This window comes from Procambarus clarkii, chromosome 81, assembly GCF_040958095.1.
Source record: "Procambarus clarkii isolate CNS0578487 chromosome 81, FALCON_Pclarkii_2.0, whole genome shotgun sequence".
Lineage (NCBI taxonomy): Eukaryota > Metazoa > Arthropoda > Malacostraca > Decapoda > Cambaridae > Procambarus > Procambarus clarkii.
Window position 1 is genome coordinate 3188910 of NC_091230.1, and position 22357 is coordinate 3211266.

The window sequence follows — 22357 nt, forward strand, 5'->3', positions numbered from 1 at the left end:
TGGACTGACATTCGGGCATAAGGCTTTTGGCGGTCGAACAGGGTCCTGGCTGCTCATTACCCCGTGAATGTCCCTGGACCTCGTCGGGCCTGTGTTGCTTTGGGTCGGCAGTTGCAGCCAGTTGTCTCACCTTCGAGTTGAGGAGTGAGCAACGACCACCTCCCGGGTAAATCCCTACACATTCCTCTTTGGGTAGTTAGCTCTGGGGAGCCGAAGGGGCTCCCTCCAGAAAACCAGTGTTGAATGTAATAAAACACCATTTTCTTGGTGAGACCCGGAGGCTCCCCGGCATCCCTCCCTCCCCCCGGTCGGCAGTTTTTCACGTGTTTTTGACATCCAGCCTCGCGCCAGCTATCCTTGACGGGTGGATAGCCGGCACGAGGGGTCTGGGGACTCTCCCTTTTCCCTACCAGGGAGGTGGGAGCTGCGCAGACAGTGGTGTAGCGACGTGTGACGTCATGATTGTTTGCTCGTTTCTTTCAAGGGAGTTCAATCCACTTGTTTGGCTTTTGGTAGCAATAATTTCACCAGAATAGGGGCTTGTTTTGAGATGCTTACCTTTCTGGGTGCCTAACCCGGTCGATGGCAGACATAGACTATTTCCAACCACACGGGGGTTTCTATATGGCCATTGCTCCTCATGCCTCTCTGAGGGGGCCAGGTTCTGGCTCGTGGTCCCCGGTAGGCCCACAGAACTCCATGCACATGGCTGATGCCAAAGTCTGACATTAGCATATCAGCCTAGTAAGCTCCGGGAAGCCTCCGGGTCTCACCCAGAAAATGGTGTTTCATTACATTCAACGCTGTTTTTTTTTTAATGATTGTGAACTTCAGGAAGGTTGTGCATAATCTTTCTTAATTCTTTGGGCTTTGCAGCTCTGCCTACTGTTGCTGTTCTTGATCTTTTACTGAATATGTTGACATAGATATACTTTATGATCTCTCTGTGCTACCTTACTTTATAATTTATATTTGTTTGCATTTCAGCATACTGGTGAACCAGTGGCAGTTAAAACTTTTAATCAGTTATCTCACATGCGACCACATGAAGTACAGATGAGGGAATTTGAAGTTCTCAAGAAGGTTAATCATGACAGCATTGTCAAGCTTTTGGCAATCGAAGAAGATGTGAGTTATTTTATTTCTGTTAAAGTAAATTAAAAAAATGCATTACCGGAATCGGTAATGTTACTCAAATCATCTATACTGTATATGTATTGCATGGTTTAATGGTTAAACAAGCTACGAGGATGAGGGAAAGGGACGTTCTCTTCATGCTAGATTTGATATTTACCAGGAAGGAGGAAGATATTTTTGATATTCAGCACCTTCCTCCCTTGGGTAAAAGTGACCATGTTTTTTTGAGAATAAAGTATACAATGCGTTATAATCTGGAAGAAAATAAGGAGGTTGAAGCAGTTGAAAAACCTGACTTCAGGAGAGGACATTATGGCGACCTTAGAAATTTTTTTAGTGAGTATAATTGGACAGACTTGTCGCTAGGCAAGGAAGTAAATGAGATGTATGTCAAGTTTGGTGAAATATATGATAAAGGCACAAAAAAATTTATACCAAAGCAGAGATGTAGAACCAGGAAACAAGATTGGTTCAACTGAAATTGCGAGAGGGCCAGGTTATCTTGAAGTTATCTTGAGATGATTTCGGGGCTTTAGTGTCCCCGCGGCCCGGTCCTCGACCAGGCCTCCACCCCCAGGAAGCAGCCCGTGACAGCTGACTAACACCCAGGTACCTATTTTACTGCTAGGTAACAGGGGCATAGGGTGAAAGAAACTTTGCCCATTGTTTTTCGCCGGCGCCTGGGATCGAACCCAGGACCACACAATCGCAGGTCCAGCGTGCTATCCGCTCGGCCGACCGGCTCCCTCAAAGATCAAAAGGCCAGAGCCAGAGATCAAAAGTCACAAAAAATGGAATCAATATAGGAATAGGCCAAACCCCCAAACATATTAGCGATACAAAGATGCAAGAAACTACACGGCAGTGAGAAGAGAGGCAGAAAGAAATTTTGAAAAAGGGAATGCGGACAAATGTAAAACGGAACCAGGCCTATTCTATAAATTCATAAACAACAAATTGCAGGTAAAGGATAATATCCAGAGGTTGAAAATAGGAAACAGATTCACGGAAAATGAAAAGGAAATGTGTAAACATTAAACGAAAAGTTCCAAAGTGTGTTTGTGCAAAATGAAATCTTCAGGGAACAAGACACAATAAGAATGCCAGAGAACAACATAGAGGTGTTTAGAGACGAAGTGGAAAAAATGTTCAAGGAATTAAGTAATAACAAAGCAGTTGGTCCAGATGGAGTTTCACCATGGGTTCTCAGAGAATGTGCACCTGAGCTCAGCATTCCACTTCAACTGATTTTTCAAGCATCCCTGTGTAAAGGAGTCATAGCAGATGTGTGGAAAAAGGCTAACATAGTTCCAATCTATTAAAGTGGCAGCAGGGAAGACCCCCTCAATTATAGATCTGTATCATTGACAAGTATAATAATTAAAATATTGGAAAAAATAATTAAAACTAAATGGGTAGAACACCTGGAGAAGAACTATATAATATCAGAGAGACAGTATGGTTTTTGCTCTGGAAGATCCTGTGTAACGAATTTACTTGGTTTCCATGATCGAGCCACGGAGATTTTACAGGAAAGAGATGGTTGGGTTGACTGCATCTATCTGGACCTAAAAAAGGCTTTCGACAGAGTTCCCCATAAGAGGTTGTTCTGGAAACTGGAACATATTGGAGGAGTGACAGGTAAGCTACTAACATGGATGAAAAATTTCCTAACTGACAGAAAAATGAGGGCCAGCTTTGTGTCCAAGTTCTCTTTCTCTGTCTACCGCAAACCCATGCACCATTCATAGTGGCATGTACATTCACTTCTTTTCCTACCATCCTCCTTCTGTTAAGAAAAGTGTCCTCATCTCTCTCTTCCTTCGCGCTCTACGCATCAGCGACCCTCAGTTTCTTGATTCTGAAATTGTCCTTATCTACAAATCATTCTCTCGCCTTGGTTACCCCATGCATTTCATCAACTGTGCCTACTCTCAAGCTAAATGAAATTTCCTTCATCCTAAACCTGCTTCCAACACTAGTAGCACTGTACTATGCCTTCCCTTCATATCGGAACCTTAAACTTTTACTAATACCTTTCGTCCTCTTGACATAAAGCTCGCCTTTCGACAAACTAACACACTTCGTAGCAATCTAGTTCACACTGCTGCTCCTGCTTCTAATGCTGCTGGTGCGTACTCTATTTCCTGTTCGTCTTGTTCTTTCCAATACTTTGGCGAAACTGGCCGTACACTTGATTAATGACAGACTTAAAGAACACAAGAGAAGTGTTAAGTCTGCTGACACTAACAATGCTCTCTTCTGTCATGTGAGGGATTCTAATCATCCTATTGATTGGTTTTATTCCAAAATAATTTTTCCTGCCTCTACACAGACGCCGTCTTGTTGAATCGACTCTGATACACAACGTACCCAACATGAACTTGAGTCCTGGCTTTGTTGCTGTTGACTCTTCCCTTTCACAGTATATACTCAAATGCTCTAATCTTTCTAACAAACGTGACCTAACATAAGCTTGCCCTTCCATTTATCTTTCTTTCTCTTTCCTTTTCTTTCTCTCTTCTCTCTCTCTCTTTTCTGTTCATTGTTTTCTCTTACGTTCCCTTGCTATCCTCTTCTCATTCCTATTACTATCCCCTTCTCATTCGGTGGTTATAATAGGAGCTGCCTCGTATGGGCCAATGGGCCTTCTGCAGTTCTTATTCCTACTACTATCCCCTCTACTACACCTACCGTTTGTATCTTTTGCCTTGCTCCTCACTTCTCTCTTGCCTATTTATTGCCCTGTATCGCCTCCCTCATCAAAACAACAACTCCCTCATCACAATCAACTTGAGAATGGTCCAGGACGTACCGAAAAGTCGTTGCCCCTTCACCTTCTAGTGTGTGGTCTGGTCAAACTACTTCAGCCACGTTATTGCGATTCATCGCCTGCACATGGATGAAACATTTTCGGATAGAAAAATGAGGGCAGTAATCAGAGGCAATGTATTGGACTGGAGGAATGTCACAAGTGGAGTACCACAGGGTTCAGTTCTTGCACCGGTAATGTTCATTGTCTACATAAATGATCTACCAGATGGGATACAGAATTATATGAACATGTTTGCTAATGATGATAAGAAATAGGAAAAATAAGAAACTTAGATGATTGTAATGCCCTCCAAGAAGACCTGGACAAAATAAGTATATGGAGCACCACTTGGCAAATGGAATTTAATGTGAATAAATGCCATATTATGGAATGTGGAATAGGAGAACATAGACCCCACGCAACCTATAAATTACGTGAGAAATCTATATTGAATTCTGATAAAGAAAGAGATCTAGGGGTGGTTCTAGATAGAAAACTATCACCTGAGGACCACATAAAGAACATTGTGTGAGGAGCCTATGCTACACTTTCTAACTTCAGAATTGCTTTTAAATACATGGATGGAGAAATACTAATAAAATTGTTCACGACTTTTGTTAGACCAAAGCTGGAATATGCAGCGGTTGTATGGTACCCATATCTTAAGAAGCACATCAACAAACTGGAAAAGATGCAACGACATGCCACTAAGTGGCTCCCAGAACCGAAGGATAAGAGCTACGAGGAGAGGTTAGAGGCATTAAATATGCAAAAACTAGAAGATAGAAGAAAAAGAGGTGATATGATCACTACGTACAAAATAGTAACAGGAATCGATGAAATTGATAGGGAAGAATTCCTGAGACCTGGAACTTCAAGAACAAGAGGTCATAGATTTAAACTAACGAAACAAAGCTGCCAGAGAAATATAAGAAAATTCACGTTTGTAAACAGAGTGGTAGACGATTGGAACAAATTAGGTGAGAGGGTGGTGGAGGCCAAAACCGTCAGCAATTTCAAAGCGTTATATGACAGAGTGCTGGGAAAATGGGACACCACAAGCGTAGCTCTCATCCTGTAACTACACTTAGGTAATTACACTATATGTAAAAATGGTGAGAATCGGTCAGAAACTAGATTTTTGGATACTGAAGTAAATTAAAATTCTAGTTATAGGTAGGTATAAATGAAGATGAAGTTATTGACAATAAATAAGGCAGTTCTAATTTGTGAATTTACTTGTATGTTTTAATAAACATTGTTTGGCATTCGTACTCGAATATGTTAAAGTTGTAGATCAATATGTGTTGAAAGGAAATCAAGAAAAAATACCCCCCCCCCAAAAAAAAAACTATAGGGATAATTATTATGGTTATTATGATTTAGGGGATACATTTAGGGTATACTTTATGTAAGTGAAAAACCATAAACTGGTCCCTGATCATCAAAACAACCTAAAGAGACAAAGAAAATAGTTTGAAATCTGTGAAAAAATCGGGCAAAAAAAATTCAAAGTCCCAAGTTCTGCGAGTTGTGACTGATTTATTTGTTGATCAATTTCATTCTGTCTTCACATAGGGACTGGTATGAACTCGCCAGAATGTGAAGGTTACAACAAAATCAGATAATAAACAGAGGTGATAAAAATATAGTCTTTATTACTGCATTATTCATCAGTTCCAGTTAATTGGAGTTGTTCTCTATATTAACAAATCGTTCTTCTTTTTAAAAAATTTGTCTAAAATCAATTACTGAAAATATTTTGATGAAAGTTTCACGACGCTGAAGCCAATAAGCTGGTGATTTGGTTATCATTTTTATAGTAATTTCTGACGGCTCCCTGGAGCTTATCGGGTTAATGCGTGTTATATTAGACCAGGACATTAGCTAAGGAGTTCAGACCTACCAGGGACTAGCACCAGAACCTGGTCTCTTCAGAGAGGTTTCAGGGAGCAATGCCCTGAGAGGTTTGGGGAGCCGGTCGGCCGAGCAGACAGCATGCTGGGCTTGTGATCCTGTGGTCCTGGGTTCGATCCCAGGCGCCGGCGAGAAACAATGGGCAGAGTTTCTTTCATCCTATGCCCCTGTTACCTAGCAGTAAAATAGGTAACTGGGTGTTAGTCAGCTGTCACAGGCTGCTTCCTGGGGGTGGAGGCCTGGTCGAGGACCGGGCCGCAGGGACACTAAAAGCCTCGAAATCATCTCAAGATAACCCTGGAAAACCCCCATATGGTTGGGGTTTTTCTTATCTGCCATTGACCAGGGTTAGGCACCCAGAAAGGTAGGCATAACAAAACAAACCCCCACATGGTAAAAAACTAAAACAGAAAACCGAACAGAGAGGTAGAAACTCCCTACAATCCCATGGAAACAAGCAAACAAGCAAATAAGCAAACATCACACTTTACTGCCGCGCCGATAATCCGCGCAGCCCTCTCTGCCTCGAGAGGGGGAGGGGGGGAGCCCCGGACCTTACTGCGCCGGCTGCCTAGCATCAGTTCGTAAGCTAATGTCAACCGGGATGGACACTTCTCTGGCCTCGGTTTCCTAGGCGGTGTTTGCCTTTCGTGGCGTTCACGGCCATATGTTGTGTTGTGCAGTGGCCAGGTGTTCCTCATCAGTACTGAGGCTGCATGCGCTTAGGGGCTTCCTTCCCTAAGCGCTCTGTGAGTACTGCTCCTGCGTGACAGGATTATCTTCCCTGGGGCGTTCGGGAACCATTGCCGTAGAGGTTCTTGCTGCTCGGCATTTGCCTCGCCCTTTGGGCCAGCTGGGGCTTGGGGCCCTTGTTTGGCCCTGCATAGGGACTGGCATTGTGCTGGTTAGGGCGTCAAGGTGTTGTGTGACCTGCCACCTAAGCGGCGACTAGTTTCTGTTGCCTCTGGTAACGGTGTACTTTTGAGGGGTGGTTTTCTTTTGTTTATATTTTCTTTGCCTGGTAAGGGTCTGCCTAGTGTGGCTATAGTTCCACTGGTAGTGTTTGGTGTTCCTCTGCTAGTCCCCTGTGATTGTACACGTCGCAGGGGTTTTCAGTGTTGTCCTCTAGCCCCTTGTTAGTTTTGGGTTTTAACCGATTAGCAACACCTTGCTCGGGCTTCCCGTAGTTGTTACCCTACGGGCCCTGGAAAACCCTGTCGGGGCTCGGTGGACCATTGAATGTGTCCTCCACGTTCCAACCCGTCTTGTGCGGGTTCGTTGATTGCTGTGCCCTTGTCTCCGGGTGACAGTCGTCACTTTTACCTCCGTCATGTTGCCTGTTGGGTCCCTGACACCTTGACCTGGAGTCTTGCGAGATATATTCTCTGCTTGTTCTCCAGTACTTCCCTGATGTTATTACTGTTCAGAGTACAGGCGGCATCCGTGTTGCAAGCTAGGTTAGGTTGCTGCAACACGCTAGGTTGGTTTCCCACTCAGATGCCCCGGGGCCGCCCCCTTTTAGTTAGGTGCTGTTCGCCCCTTTCCCTCCCTGTTCCCGGCTCCAGACCGTCTGCGGGTTTCGGGGTCAGGGTGGAGTTTAGTTGGGGCCGAGACTTGGGCGGTTTCGGGGGCTTCCCTGTTCGGGTTGGGAACGGAGGTTTTCAAGCCTGTTCCTTCTGCCAAGGCTTCTGGGTCTTACCTGCGGCCCTTTCTTGCTGCCTTTCCCATGGACTCTTCCTTTTCTTTAAGGGCGGAGGGCGTGGAGGATGGCTCTGCCCCGGGGCCTCTGTTGCGGGTTCCCAGGGCTGTGGAGGATACCTGCTAGCAGTTCTGGGGCTGTTTGCCCCTGCCTGGGTTTTCTGCTTCTGGGCAGATTTTTTCGCCCATCCAGTCTGCTTGCTTCCCACTTTTGCTGGCGTGTTTTCGTATCTTTTGCGTTGGACACAGCCCCCTGTTTTGGTGTCCATTTTCTTCTGCCGGTTTCCTGGCGTGGCCACCAGGGCGGCGTTGCAGTTTGTTTACATGCTTCTAGGTGTGCGAGCGAGCGTCTAGGGTGAGTTTTTTCACCTCTTTCAGGGGTTTTATTCTCCTGTTGTCGTTTCTTTGCTTTTCTGGTGTTTTCTGCCCGTCTTCTGTAACTCTGGGAACATTTGAGTGTTGATTTTCACACCAGGTTTTCCGTTTTGTCTGTTTTGGGTCTGGGCCCCTAGGGTTTGGGCTCGGTCTCCCTGTCTGTTTATGCCTGCTCCCACACCTTGTCCCTCGGTTTTCGGTCTGTTTTGGCCGTTTCCCTGGGGGTTCTGTCTGGGGGCTGTGCTTTGCCTTTCTGTGGTGTATCTCCGCCGGCAAATGTGGTGGTTTGTGCTCTCCCTGGCTTCGATTCCGGGTTCCTTTGGGTTCTTTGGATTCGTTCCAGAGGTTTCTTCCTCATGGGCCCCCCTTTGTCCCCCTTCGGTGGTTTGGTTTTGAGTTTTGTGGGTTCAGGGGGCTTTATTTCCTCATGTGTGACCCGGTTCTGCCTTCTGGGGTTTCGGGATCTTCCTGGCTTGCAGGGTGTTCTTTTTGGGTCTTTGCACGTGTTGTGGTTGTGCCAGGGCTTTGGGTTTTGTTGTCGAGGTGGGTCTTTTGATGCTATTTTGTGCCTTCTTCGCCTGGCCGGCATGGTGCTCTTTGCCCACTGGTCGGCAGCTTGTAACTTTCTTTTCACGTGTATATGTGCGTGTACACGTACATATATATATACTTTTCTGTCGGAAGGGGCTCTGTTCCCTTCACTGTTGACGGGGTGCTGGGGAAGCAGCTTGCTCTGTTGACCCTCGCTTGGTCCCGCAGTTAGTGGGCGTTTTTGGTTGTCTTCTAGCCTCTGGTAGCGGCGAACGGCTTCTCCCCCTTTGGGGGGTTCGGGGCTGGCAGGGTGGGCTTCTTCCCGTGCGCTTCGTCATGTCATTTTAGTGGGTGGGTTGGACGTGGTTGATCCGCCCCATCCTTTTGGGTTCCCGTCTGCTCAATGCAGACATGGGCGTGGCGGATCTGGGGTTCTTCTAGACTTGTTCAGTCTGCGCCCTGGATTGTATGCCCTCATCGGAGGACTGTTGTCTCCGGTCCGGCTTCTGCTGTGACCGGATGCCTGGATGGTGGCCTTGGACCTCCAGGTCACGTCTTGGCACGTTCCTCTCCAGGTTTCCGGGACTGGCACAGTTGGTGGTGGGGCTTCAGGCTTGCCGTTTTTGTTGCCTTCCCTAGTTTGTAATTGGCACTTGGTGTATTTACGCATCTTTACTGGATCTTGGTGCCCTGTGTGAGTCTGCTTAGGATTCGGTGTCTGGCCTACCTTGACAACTGGCGTCAGGTGTGGGCTCCCAGTCGGTCTGCTTGTCTGCTCGCCAGGGGTGTGGTTTTTTCCAGATTGCCGGGTTCGGTTTCCTGGTGATCTGGAGGCCGTTCCATCTGTTTCCGTCCCGGGTTCAGACCTGGCTGGGTCTTGTTTAGGGCTCTTGGGCCGCTCCTTGTATTTCCCTCCAGAAGTGTTGCTGCGGCTGTGGTTCCGCCTTTGGCTGTTTATGAGGGGGTCCCAGGTTGCTCGGCGGTTGCTCAAACGGTTGTGCGGGAGTCTGAACTTCGACGTGCTGGTCTGCCCGCAGGGTTGGGTTTGGCTTCGGCGTCTGGTTCCTTCGGGGACGTCCCTTCCGCCTCTCTTACAATCATTAAGTTCATCCTCCAGGGATCATGTGTTGGTGCTGCGTCACCAGCTTCCTCTTTGGGGTTTTCGGGGTTCTGTGTCTTGGCACCTCCCTGAGCTTTCCCTCGATGTGTTCGCGGATGGGTCATTTCTCTTGGCCTGGGCTTTGTGACCAGTGCTCACCAGGTCGGCTGGGGATGGTGGGGCCTGTCCGTCCGTCGGGCTCACATCACTGTTCGGGAGTTTGTGGCTGTCTGGTTTGCACTTCGGAGGGTTCGGGTCACGCGGTGCTCTACCATCCAGCTCCATTCAGACTGTTCTCTGGCGGTTCTTTGCGGAACCACAGGGTTTCTCTTAGGTGTTTGACCTTTTGGGTTGGTCCCTTAGAGTGGCTCGTTTGTTGGGTTCTCGAGCTTTGGCTAACTGTGAGGTTCATGTCCGGGGTGTGTCCTACGGCCTGGTGGACAGCCTATCTCAGTTCATTCCTCTGTTCGCAGATTGGCTAGTTATCGCCGATTCGTTTCGTTGGCTCTGCCGGACGTATGGACTCCCCGCCATGGACATCTTCGTGTCGGCGCGGTCTAGGCGTCGCCCATTCTATGTGGCGCCCTTACCCGCTTGCGAGGCATTCACGGTGGATGCCTTTCGGCAGGACTGGTCGAGGTGGGGGTACCTGTTCCTCTTCTCCTGGTCCAGCTATTGCTTTGGGTTCTGGCTCAGTTTGAGTCCATTCCCAAGGAGAGTAGTCCTCATGGTCCCTTGGTGGCCGGCCCAGCTTTATTTACAGACGCTGCTTGATAGGTGTCCGAACCCAGGGCGTTTTCCCGCAGTTCCGCCTTTTTTGCCAGGTCGGACCGGTCCTGTATGTGACTGGTACGGTCTGCTCCTCGGCTCTTTGCGTCTGGTATTTTGATGTAGGTATCACCATCTCTATGGTGATCGGGTGGCTTCATTGATGGTGTCCCACCTGTGAGGTTCGTCTCGATGACAATATGACGTTCCTGGAGTTTCTATGCACCTTTTTTCTTGCTCTTCGTAGGTTGTCTTCTCTTTCACATTGGGTTGTCTTGTCCTTTCTTGGGTTTTCAGGACTACAGTTATTTGACGTTTCTTACTGTCGCCTCATTTTGTGTGATGCTGGCGGAATCGCTCCGGCTTGCGTTCGGGGTGGACGTCACATCTGCCCCGTTCTGTAACCTTTCTCGTGTTTTGTTTCACCTCCAGCCTGCTCATGCGTCGCCTGAGCCGTCCTGGTCCTTGATCAGGATGCCCCCTTATCGTCTTCTCAGTTTGTGGTAGCCCCTTCGGTTCAAGTTTTGTTTTCATAGGCCATATTTTGTTGGCATGGGCCTCTGCCGGTCGGGGCGGGAAGCTTCCGGCTCTTCCAGTGCAGAGGTTTCTGCTCTTTTGGTACTGGTGGTAGGTTTTTAGGTTTGCAGCCTTTCTCCGTCCTTCTGGCGACAGTCGAGACGGCTGCTTTCCGGAGGGGTCCTTGGGTTATTGATGCTTGATTGGTTCGACCGGGGGTGCGTTCTGTGTTGCTTGGTTGCGCCTCTTTGCCGTTACCTGCGTACCGTGTCTGGGGATGCGCTTTGAGTTGATCCGGTTCCCCTCGTTCCCTGTTTCAGGGCTCGGGTCTCCCAGGTCGTCCGCAGAGTTTTTAAGTCTTCCAGCCTGCGGTCTATCCTTGTGCCCGTGCTGTTCGAATGTTTGCAACTTTCGCTGCTGTGTTGGTGACGTCTAGGGCTCATTTCGGGTGCAAGGATTTGAGGGTTGCACAGGTTTCTGGCCGCCCGTTCTTTGTGCGCGTGTCTGCTCCTGTGCGTTCTTGTGTTGCCTTGGGTCGCAGGTTGGATCCTGTTGTCTTGGCTTCGCGTTGCGGAGTTTGTGGCGGCCGCCTCCCAGGTCAGCCCTTTCTTTTCTTTCTCTTTGGGTATGAAGCTCCAGGGAGCTGTAAGGGCTCCCCACAGAAAACCAGCGTTGAATGTAATGAAACGCCATTTTCTGGGTGAGCCCCGGAGGCTCCCTGGCAACCCTCTGTCCCACCAGTCTGCGTTTTTTTCACGTTGGTTGAAGCTTAGCTTCCGAACTGATGCAAGGCAGCCGGCGCAGTAAGGTCCGGGGCTCCCCCCTTCCAATCTCGGGGCGGGGAGGGCTGCGCAAACGATCGGCACGACAGTAAAGTGTGATGTTTGCTTGTTTGCTTGTTTCCTTGTGATTGTAGGGAGTTTCTACCTCTCTGTTTGGTTTTCTGTTTTAGTTTTTTACCATATGGGGTTTGTTTTGTTATGCCTACCTTTCTGGGTGCCTAACCCCAGTCGATAGCAGATAAGGAAAACCCCAACCATAAGGAGGTTTTCCAGGGCCATTGCTTCCTCAAACCTCTCTGAAGGGGCCAGGTTCTGGCGTTGGTCCCTGGTAGGTCTGAACTCCTTGGCTAATGTCCCGGTCTAATATAACATACATTTGCCTGATAAGCTCCAGGGAGCCTCTGGGGCTCACCCAGAAAATGGCATTTCATTACATTCAACGCTGGTTTTTTACATAATTCAAATATTTTTTGTTTCCCTGCCCCTTTGCTGAGTAGTTTGAGTTAATCCTGTCTGTATTGAGACCATGGCTTCTTAGAGACAGTAGACTTTTGTATTCTGCTACAATTTCTACACATTCACCCTGATTCCATGGAACATTTTCAGTCATTTTCAGTAGTCATAGTTGCAAACAATACCCTAAGAATATTTGCATTAGAACAAATTACTGTACTTTGTGTTTTCTGAGCTAATCTTCTTCACTCACCTCAAAGGGTCAGATCTGACTGGGTCTGAAGGCCATGGTGAGCACATAAACCCAGTGCTGAATGTAATGAAACACCTCTTTCTGAGTGGGCCCCTGTTGGTCCATGAAGCTGTGTCACTGAGATAACTTATTATACTAAATCGCATCAATAATAGGCTTCCTGTTGGCCTACCATAGACCAGAGTTAAAACCAAGACCTCCTTGAAGAGGCACATGTAACTAGAGATTGTTCAATCACACTCACTGAGAAAAGCAATCAGGTAGGCGCACTGCAAGGTAGTCCGGGCATTGCCCGTGACCCCCCCCCCACATTCCAATGTTTGTACTCTTTTTCAGCTTTCTCACCTCAATTTTTGTGCTATGCCATTCAAGTTAGCATCAAATTGTTCACAATAGAACTCTTTAAAGGGATATACAGTATGCATATAAGAACAAGTACAAGAACAACGTTACCAATACCATAAAATAAAGTACATCGTCATGTGAAAAAAAAAACGGCTTTTCATTGCTGTTTACGATCGTTATTCATTCCCGACATTATTAGTTACACTATGTCATTTGTTTTTGTGTTGCTTCATGTTTATAAAGGCAGTAACAAAAAATACCTGAGGTAAAACAACTGGAACGAGCACACGTTTCGACTTGAGGGTAGGCCGCAGAAGTTACGAGCGAGGTCACGAAAACAATGAGCCTCCTGTGTGGATGGCCACCCATGCAGCAGTGCCGTGATGCTATGTAGGGTATACAGATAATGGGAAGACTTTATTGTGCATTTTCAAACATGTCCCATAATAATCGGATAATAAAGGGAATTTTTACAAATATTTAAATTGTTGACAGCATTAACGTCATGTCCCACAGTACGTGTATTGTTCTTCTACAATATTCATAATCCTACGATATTCCTACAAGCGCCTTAAGGCGTTATGTGCGCCACCGGTTGAGTGCCTTAACTCTTAAACTGCTCATTGCAACTAGGGTTGTTTCATTGATGGGTTGCATTTCAACCAAAGTTGTTAACAGAAGAAGGGTTAATGAACTCAAGGAGGAGAACTGAAAACAAAAGGCTGGCATCCCATAAGGGGAAACTATGAGGAAATAAGAAAATTCCTGACTGATATAACATGGGAAACAGAGCTCGGGGGAAAGACGGCCCAAGACATGATGGACTACATCACAAAAAAGTGTAAGGAGGCAGCAGACAAATTTGTCCCAGTCCAAAAGGAAAAAAAAATTATATGCAGATGAGAAGCCCGTGGTTTAATCAGAGATGTAGGCTAGCTAAGCAATGAGGTACAAGGGCTTGGAGAAACTATAGAAATAACAGGACACTTCAGAGCAGAGAAAGATACCAGGGGGTCAGGAATGAATACGTCAGGGTGAGAAGAGAGGCAGAAGGGCAATACGAAAATGACAGCAAGCAAGGCAAAGACGCAACCTAAATTACTGCACAGCCACATCAGGAGAAAAACAACAGTTAAAGAACAGGTAATGAAACTAAGAATATGGGCAGACAGATTCACTACAAACGACAAGGAAGGGTGTGAGGAACTGAATAAGAAATTCCAGGAGGTCTTCACATAAGAGAAAGGAGAATTCCAGAGATAAGAGAGGGAATAATTAACCAGGCACCACTAGAAGAGTTTGGGATTACCGCTGGGGATGTAAGGAAGCTCTTACTTAGGTACTTACAAAGAATGGATGTGACAAAGGCTATAGACCCAGGCAGGATCTCCCCTTGGATGTGATAATGTGACAATGACACAGAAGACCTTGGATGTGAGTTGGATGTGACAAAGGCTATAGACTCAGACGGGATCTCTCCTTGGATGTGATAATGTGATAATGACACAGAAGGCCTTGGATGCGAGTTGGATGTGACAAAGGCTATAGACCCAGACGGGATCTCCCCTTGGATCCTAAAGGAAGGAGCAGAAGCACTGTGCCTACCACTCTCCCAAAGTGTATAACAAATTACTGGTAACAGGAACTGCCAAAAATTTGGAAGACGGCTAATGTAGTCCCGATATACAAGAAGGGGGATAGACAGAAGGCACTGAACTACAAGCCAATGTCCCTAACTCGCGTTCTATGCACATTAACACTTTCGCGCTCTCCGCAAAGGTCACTCAGCCAACCGAATGTGCGCGCTGCGTTTTTATCGCTTAAGCGTAAAAACAAAAATGTGTATACTCTTTTTACTCTCCTGACCTTAGTTCTCATGCTACGTATTTCATTTTGGCACCAACGTGTTTGCAATAAAATTCTCTAGAAGAACATTAGTAAAATAAGTCACGAAACATATAGGGATACCAGCACCAAATAAATAACTACGTAGATGACTCGCCGTGAGCGCCCATCAGCAACAAAATGTTTTTACTCTTGGGATTATAATCACCTCCACACTTGTTCTACAGCGTTAATTTTGGTATCAATGGACTCGCAATGAAATTCCCAACACGGTGATATGAATATAAGCGTTGAATATTGATGCAGCCCGCCCGCAAGAGTGTGGGAAGTGGTGAAATTGTTACCCGGTATCGGTGACGGGACGACGCACAGCGCTTTGAAAGTTTATACTTATTTCACTCTCATGACATTAATTTTCTATGTACGTCATTCATTTTCATGTCAATGTATTCGCAATAGAATGTTCTATGTGCCCATAGGTAAAAAATATCAACAAAGCGTAAGTTAGAATAGCGACAAATATAAAACAACGCTGGAACATATCAGTGAGCGTCAAACACACACGAAATATTTTTACTTTTGTTATGTTTGTCAAGATTATACTTGTTGCACACAGTTATTTTTGGTTGTATATTGATCGGAATAAAATTCCCTAAACAGACATATGCATATAATACATGATATGGGGGAAGAATTACCAGTATAAACGGCTAAAGTCACCCACCTGCAACCCGTTTGGGACAAAATACCATTTGATCGACGTTATCCACACCTTTCATGAACTTATTGTACCATGCAGCCTAGTGGTGAGAAAGAGAGCCTCATAGCGCGCAGTTTGAAACAAACCCAAAGTAAATCGGATAAAAATTGAATTTTATACAAATATTTTAAAAGTTGACATAACTTTATGTCCACTATGCGTTTACGTTAGACGAAACCGAACGCGCCGGCGCGTCCAGATAGCGCGAAAGTGTTAATGGAGATGATGGTGCGAAAAAAGCTAGTGGAACATCTGGAGCGAAGGAACTTTGTAACACAAAATAAACATGGGTTCAGAGATGGCAAGTCCTGTCTCACAGGATTAATTGAATTCTACAATCAGGCAACAGAAATCAGGCAAGAAAGAAGAGGGTTGGGGCAGACTGCATTTTTTGAATTGCCAGAAGGCCTTTGACACAGTACCACACAAGAGGCTAGTGCAAAAGCTGATGTACTCCAGCTTTTACCACTACTACTACAGCTTTTCTGGAGTACGGAGTATTCCAGAAAGGGAAGGTACTCCATTGGAAAAGGGAGTACGTAAGCAACAGAAGACAGCGAGTCATTGTGAGGGGTGAGGTCTAAGATTGGCGAGGCATCACCAATGGAGTCCCACAGGGTTCAGTCCTTGGACCTATACTGTTTTTGATATATGTAAATGATCTCCCTAAGGGCATAGAATGGTTCCTCTCATTGTTTGCTGATGATGCAAAAATTATGAGGAGGATTAAGACAGAGGAAGATAGTAGGAGGCTACAAGAGGACCTAGACAAACTGAATGAGTGCTCCAACAAATGGCAATAAAGTTCAATCTGAGTAAATGTAAAGTAATGAAACTAGGCGGTGGAAGCACAAGGCCAGACACAGGATACAGAATGAAAGATTAAGTATTTCATGGAGAAAGATCTAGGAGTTGACATCACACCAAACCTGTCTTCTGAAGCCCACATAAAAAGTATAACGTCTGCGACGTATGCGAGGCTGGCTAACATCAGAACTGCCTTCAGGAACTTGTGTAAGGAATTATTCAGAACCTTGTATACCACATATGCAAGACCAATCCTGGAGTATGCGGCCCCAGCATGGAGCCCGTACCTTGTCAAGCATAAGATGAAGCTAGAAAAAGTTCAGAGGTATGCCACTAGGCTAGTCCCAGAACTAAGAGGCATGAATTACAAGGAAAGGCTGCGTGAAATGCACCTCACAACACTGAAAGACGGAAGAGTAAGGGAAGACATGATCACTACCTACAAAATTCTCAGGGGAATAGACAGGGTTGAAAAGGATAAACTGTTTAACATGGGGATACACAAATAAGGGGACACAGGTGGAAACTGAGTACCCAAATGAGCCACAGGGACGTTAGAAAGAACTTTTTCAGTGTCAGAGAAGTTAACGGATGGAATGCATTAGGCAGTGATGTGTTGGAGGCTGACTCCATACACAGTTTCATATGTAGATATGATAAAGTCCAGTAAGCTCAGGAATCTGTACATCAGTTGATTGACCGAACAACCGTCACTTGAGCAACCGCCGAGTGACCAGGGACCCCCTCAGAAAGAGCAGACGACGGTACTGCAGCAGGAGCAATGCCTCCTGAGGGAGAGACAAGGACACAGTCCAGGAATCCCAAACAAGGACCAGCCAGGTCCGAACCTGAGATGGAACCAGATGGATCTTCTTCCAGTTTGCCAGGAACCTGAACCCGGCAAACTGGGAAAGGAACAAATCCCTGGCGAGCAGACCCGCAGAGTGGCTGGAAGCCCACACCAACCAGTCATTGAGGTAGGCCAAAACCTGAACACCTAGCAGACACAGATGGGCCATGACAACCCTGGTAAGACGTGTGAAAACTCAAGGTGTCAGATTCAGCATAAAAGGCAGGCAACGAAAGTGGTAAGCCTGCTGCCCCACCACAAAACCTAATAAGTCTCTGAACCCTGAATAAATGGGAATGTGCCAGTACGCGTCCTGGAGGTCCAGAGTCACCATCCACGAACCCGGCTCCTAGAGGAGCCGGACTTGGGACAGAGTGGTCATCCGAAAGGAGGGGCAAGGAATCCAGGGATTCAGACGGAACAAGTCCAGAATGAACTGCAGATCTGCACAGTCCCATTTTGTCACTGTAAACAAGGGGGAAACCCACCTGAGGGACGAGGTCGTTTCGACCATGCTCAACTGCACCCACTCCAAGATGACCTCACAAAGTGAAGGGGAAGGGGAAGAAGCCTGTCCCACCGGCCCTGAACCTCCCAACACCACAGCAGGCCAGAAGACATGACCTGAAATGCCCACGAATTTTGGGACCAAGCATGAGCAAACAGTGCGAGCCTCCTCCCCAGCGCCCCGTCAGTGGCGGCCCTGAAATGACCCACTGGCTCAGAAACTAGCTCCAAGGATCCAACTCGACCAACAGATACTCGAGTCTTGGCTCGACCCTTCCGGGAGGTGCAAGAACGCGCACCCCGGATAACCAACAGATCCGAAAGAGGGAGGCAAGTAGCAGACACCACCTGTAAAACCTTGGTGACAACCAAGTTCGCAAATAACAGCGGACAAAACAGAGATGAAAATCTAAGAGCCAGGATCCCAAGCAGAATCAAAAGAAAGAGCAAGGATGGCTTGCTGACATGTGAGGCAAGAGGCATAAAAAAAAAGTAACACTTTTTATGAGACACTATATGCGCCTATCCTCCCGGAGGATAGGCGCATATAACTTGGAAATGTCGCAGAAGTCAACACGGCAGAAGAAGGCCTGGCACTCAATGCCTCCATGTCCTCCACAAGACAGTTCGAAGACAGCTTGAGAAGGGAAAAGAAGCGGAGAACCAAGAATCAATACCAGTGAGCACGAAGATCCTCGGCAACCAGAGCAGCCATAAGGGAAAGGCCCTGGGCATGCAACTGGAGCAAGCCAACCTTACAAGGAAGCATGGGGGGTGTAAAGTTATGCATTAAGGTGCTCAAAAGCATCCCCTAAATAAACCTGCAATTCCATAGTGAGCTCTTGCCACCCAAGTGTGCGAGTACGACAAAACGCGTGCCACGTCCCAAGTGAGAAGAAAGAGCAGTTCGCAAGCTAGGAAGACACCGGAACCTCATAATGCACCCAGTTCCACAAAGAAGACCCGAACTCAAAGGAAATCAGATCCATCAGAGACAAAATCCTGGTCTCGCAGGAGGTAGGCACTGAGGGCCTCTCAAACATCCGCAGGGGAAATCAGAGAGGTAGAAAACCTCTGGAAGGATGAAGCCGCGGAACCCAAGGGAACCCGGAAACGAACCTGAGGGTGAGCCGAACCCATATCAAATTCGTACAAGGAAGGGGGGGTATACGAAAACCTCAAACCTTACAACAACAGACCTCACCCCGAGGGCACCAAAACCCAGGCAGAATCAAAGGGGCCGAAGTGTCCCAAGGCTGCCTTCTCCCTGAGCCCAGGAAGCCTCCAAACCAGGATCCAGGGCAGAGTCGTCCCCCACCCTTGAAGAAAAGTCCAAGGGGAAAAAGCATCATGAAAGGAGGCCCCTGCAGGAAAGACCCAAAAGCCTCGGCGGGAGGAACCGCCTCAAATGCCTTCGTCTCTGCATCGAATGCTGAGGAACTGCCCGAGTCTCATCCCCAGCTAAATCCTACCCTGACTCCGAAACCCACAGACATTTGGCAGCTGGCATTTGGGAGGGGGGAGGGGGGAGGGAGGGTGAACCACACCAACAAGGGGTGGATAAAGGGCCATGGACTGAACCAAGGTTGAAGCGACCAACGCCCCCAAGACCTGATCGCTAAAATCAAAACGGGGCAGCCCTGAAGCATTCGTGTGGACAACCAACCTAGTGTGTTGCAACAACCTAAACCTAGCATGCAATGCGCAAGCTGCTTGATCCCTATCGGCAGCTAAAGTAGAGTGGGTAAACTGGAGAACATGCGGAGGGCAAGTCTTGCAAGACCCCAGGTCGAATGTGTCGTCAACCCAACAAGCAGCATGACGGAGGCAAAACAGGTGATTGTCACCAGGAGACAAGGGCAACGAGTAACCCTCAAGCTCCCACAAGACGAGATGGGACTCAGAGGACACTCCCATTGGTCAACCGAGCCCCGATGGGGGTTTCCAGGGCCCACAGGGGGATGTATCCCTATGGGAAGCCCAGGCACTGCTGCTGCCAAGCCGGTTGAAATTGAAATTGAAATAAGTTTATCGAGGTAAAATACACAGAAAGGGATGAGGTAGCTCAATCTATTCTCACCCCGTTCAGTACAACGTGTTCATACATATATAGACACACATTACAAACAATGAACATATTGCCGAACATTCTGATCATCCCGTACGTTAATTGAAAATTAAAATTATCTCTGCTGAAGACATGGAAAAATTACAAGCAGATATCAACAAAATTTTTGATTGGGTAGCAGAAAATAACATGATGTTTAACCCTCAAACCGCGCATATCATATATAAATGATATCAGTGACAAAACCGAAACCGCGCACATCATTTATATATGATTTCGTGTCTAGCGCTATAATTTAAACTCCCCGCCTGGGATAGGGGCAGCTATAGTACAGCCACGACCAATAGTTGCCAGATACCACCTAGAAAAAAAATCCAGCCAACATTCTTGGGTGTTACAGCGTCAGTATTGAGCAAGCCACCAAGGCTGGCGCACGCAGCACGAGCTCACAGCACCGCTGTTCAGCTTGTGACCACAGCATTGCCTACAAATACCATAATATATATGATACTGCTATTATTTAGCAGTGATAGTATTACTGAAGCCCCCTGACTGTGATAAAACTGACCAGGATTCTGATAATAGCAGGATTGTGGTGATATTTAGCGCTGTGCTCCATGGAGGGAGGAGTAAGGCTGTGCGAGGGAGGGTTGTGGCGTCGTCTTCTGACTGTGTGTGGCCACCATTTATTGACTGCACTCACCATACCAGCTTAGTGGTTCGATATGGTGAACACAAATGTAGATACTTATATATAACGTGTGTATAGAGTGTGATAACAGCGAGAGGAGTAGGTTGGGAGCCGCCATTTTGATGAGGGAGGAGCGTTGTCTGCACGTCTTGGCATGGTGTTTACTGATGGCCACTATGGTCTTTGGGCACCATACCAGTTTATTTGTTCAGGTATGGTGAATAAAACAGGTAGATACTTATATATAATATGTGTATATAGCGTAATAACACCACAAACAATATTGTTGAAGGACAAATATTAGTGCGTCTGGCCTTGAGGGCGGCCGCCGATCAGCTGACTGTGTGAGTAGCTGCGTCTTTGTGGCCTTTACTCACCATACAAGCTTAGATGTACAGTTATGGTGAACAAAACATGTAAATACGTATATATAACGTCTGTGTATAGTGAATAAATACAGAAAGAGTATTGTAGGAGGTGAATGAGGGTGAGTGAGGTGGTGGTGAGGGAGGGAGTGGCAGTGAGTGGCTCGCTGGTGTTTGGCAGTCACTCCTCGTTGCTTTTTGACTCACAAGACCAACTTAGTAGTTCGTTATGGTGTACAAAACATGCAAATACTTATATATAACCTGTGTATATAGTGTAACAACAGCAAAATTATTTGTTTATTGTTTTATGAACATAATAATTGAATCACTAATATGCACACCATAATTTTGAGTACAGCGATGGTTCACACATTTTATAATATAAATATACCACAATTCACTGTATGGAATAATATTACTGCAAAAAAACTAAGAAAAAATCAATCAGAGACATTGAAATAATTAGGTAATAATATATTTGTGGCAACTGCCGTCTGACAACTCGGGCGGAGTAGACCTCATCTGGCGAAGGCTCTGCCAACGCCCCTTTTTTGCCACACTTCCCTACCCTATTGCGGCTAAAATATGCCACCTACGATTTTTTTGTTATTTTTTCCGTGATCAGGGAACAAAAATGAACACTTCTATAAGACGAAATAATTTTTTGGAATTTTTTTTTTTGTTGCGCCTGTGGGTGTGAATTCCATTTGGGCCCCAAGCGGTTTGAGGGTTAACAGATATAAATTCCAGGTACCCGGGTACGGCAAAAATGAGAACCTGAAACATAATACAGGGTACAAAACACAATCGAATCTGCCCATAATAGGTAAACAGCATGTCAAGGATTTGGGAATAAGGATGTCCGACAATCTAACGTTTAGGGAGCATAACCAAGCAAATATTGTGTTGGCCAGAAAAATGATAGGATGGATTACGAGAACTTTCAAATCCAGGGATCCCATCATGATGGTTGTACTCTTCAAATCACTGGTGTTGTCCCATCTCGAGTACTGCTCAGTACTCACTTCTCCCTTCAGAGCAGGAGAGATTGCTGAAATAGAGGGAATACAGAGAACATATACGTCACGCATAGACGCGATAAAGCACCTAAATTATTGGGATCATCTCAAAGCTCTCCAAATGTACTCACTAGAATGGAGACGAGATAGATACCAAATAATGTACACATGGAAAATACTGGAAGGCCAGGTCCCAAATCTACACAGTAAAATAACAACGTACTGGAGTGAACAATATGGAAGAAAAGGCAGAATAGAACCAGTGAAGAGCAGAGGTGCCATAGGCACAATCAGAGAACACTGTATAAACATCAGAGGTCCGCGGTTGTTCAGCGTTCTCCCAGCGACTATAAGAAATATTGCCGGAACAACCGTAGACACATCTTCAATAGAAACTAGACTGTTTTCTAAAAGATGTTCCAGACCAACCGGGCTGTGGTGGGTATGTGGGGCTGCGGGCTGCTCCAAGCAACAGCCTGGTGGACCAAACTCTCACAAGTCAAACCTGGCCTCGGGCCGGGCTTGGGGAGTAGAAGAACTCCCAGACACCCATCAATCAGTATCAACCAGGTAATTGGGCAAACTGGCCCCTGTGAAGGGGGCAACCACGGGGAACACTGGCAGCCTTCCAACAGGAAAAAGGAGAAAAAGAACTCAAGGAAATAACACAACCCAGGAGGCCAGAGAGAGAGAGACGGCCGATGCGGTTATGCAAGCTGTGCAGCCCAGTGCGCCCCTAACCAACAACAACCA

General features: G+C 46.6%; 1 protein-coding gene across 6 annotated transcripts in view; it reads left to right on the forward strand.

Annotated features, from left to right (window-relative positions):
- Positions 1-22357, forward strand: part of IKKepsilon (I-kappaB kinase epsilon) — a 395291-nt gene that overhangs the window by 69463 nt on the left and 303471 nt on the right. For 5 of the 6 annotated variants that reach the window (XM_069315600.1, XM_045766596.2, XM_069315599.1 and 2 more), the window contains one exon: positions 988-1128. In XM_069315600.1, the coding sequence (XP_069171701.1) occupies positions 988-1128 (141 nt within the window). Of the gene's footprint in view, positions 1-987; positions 1129-22357 lie in introns of those variants that run through there. The other variant, XM_069315602.1, reaches the window with a different exon arrangement.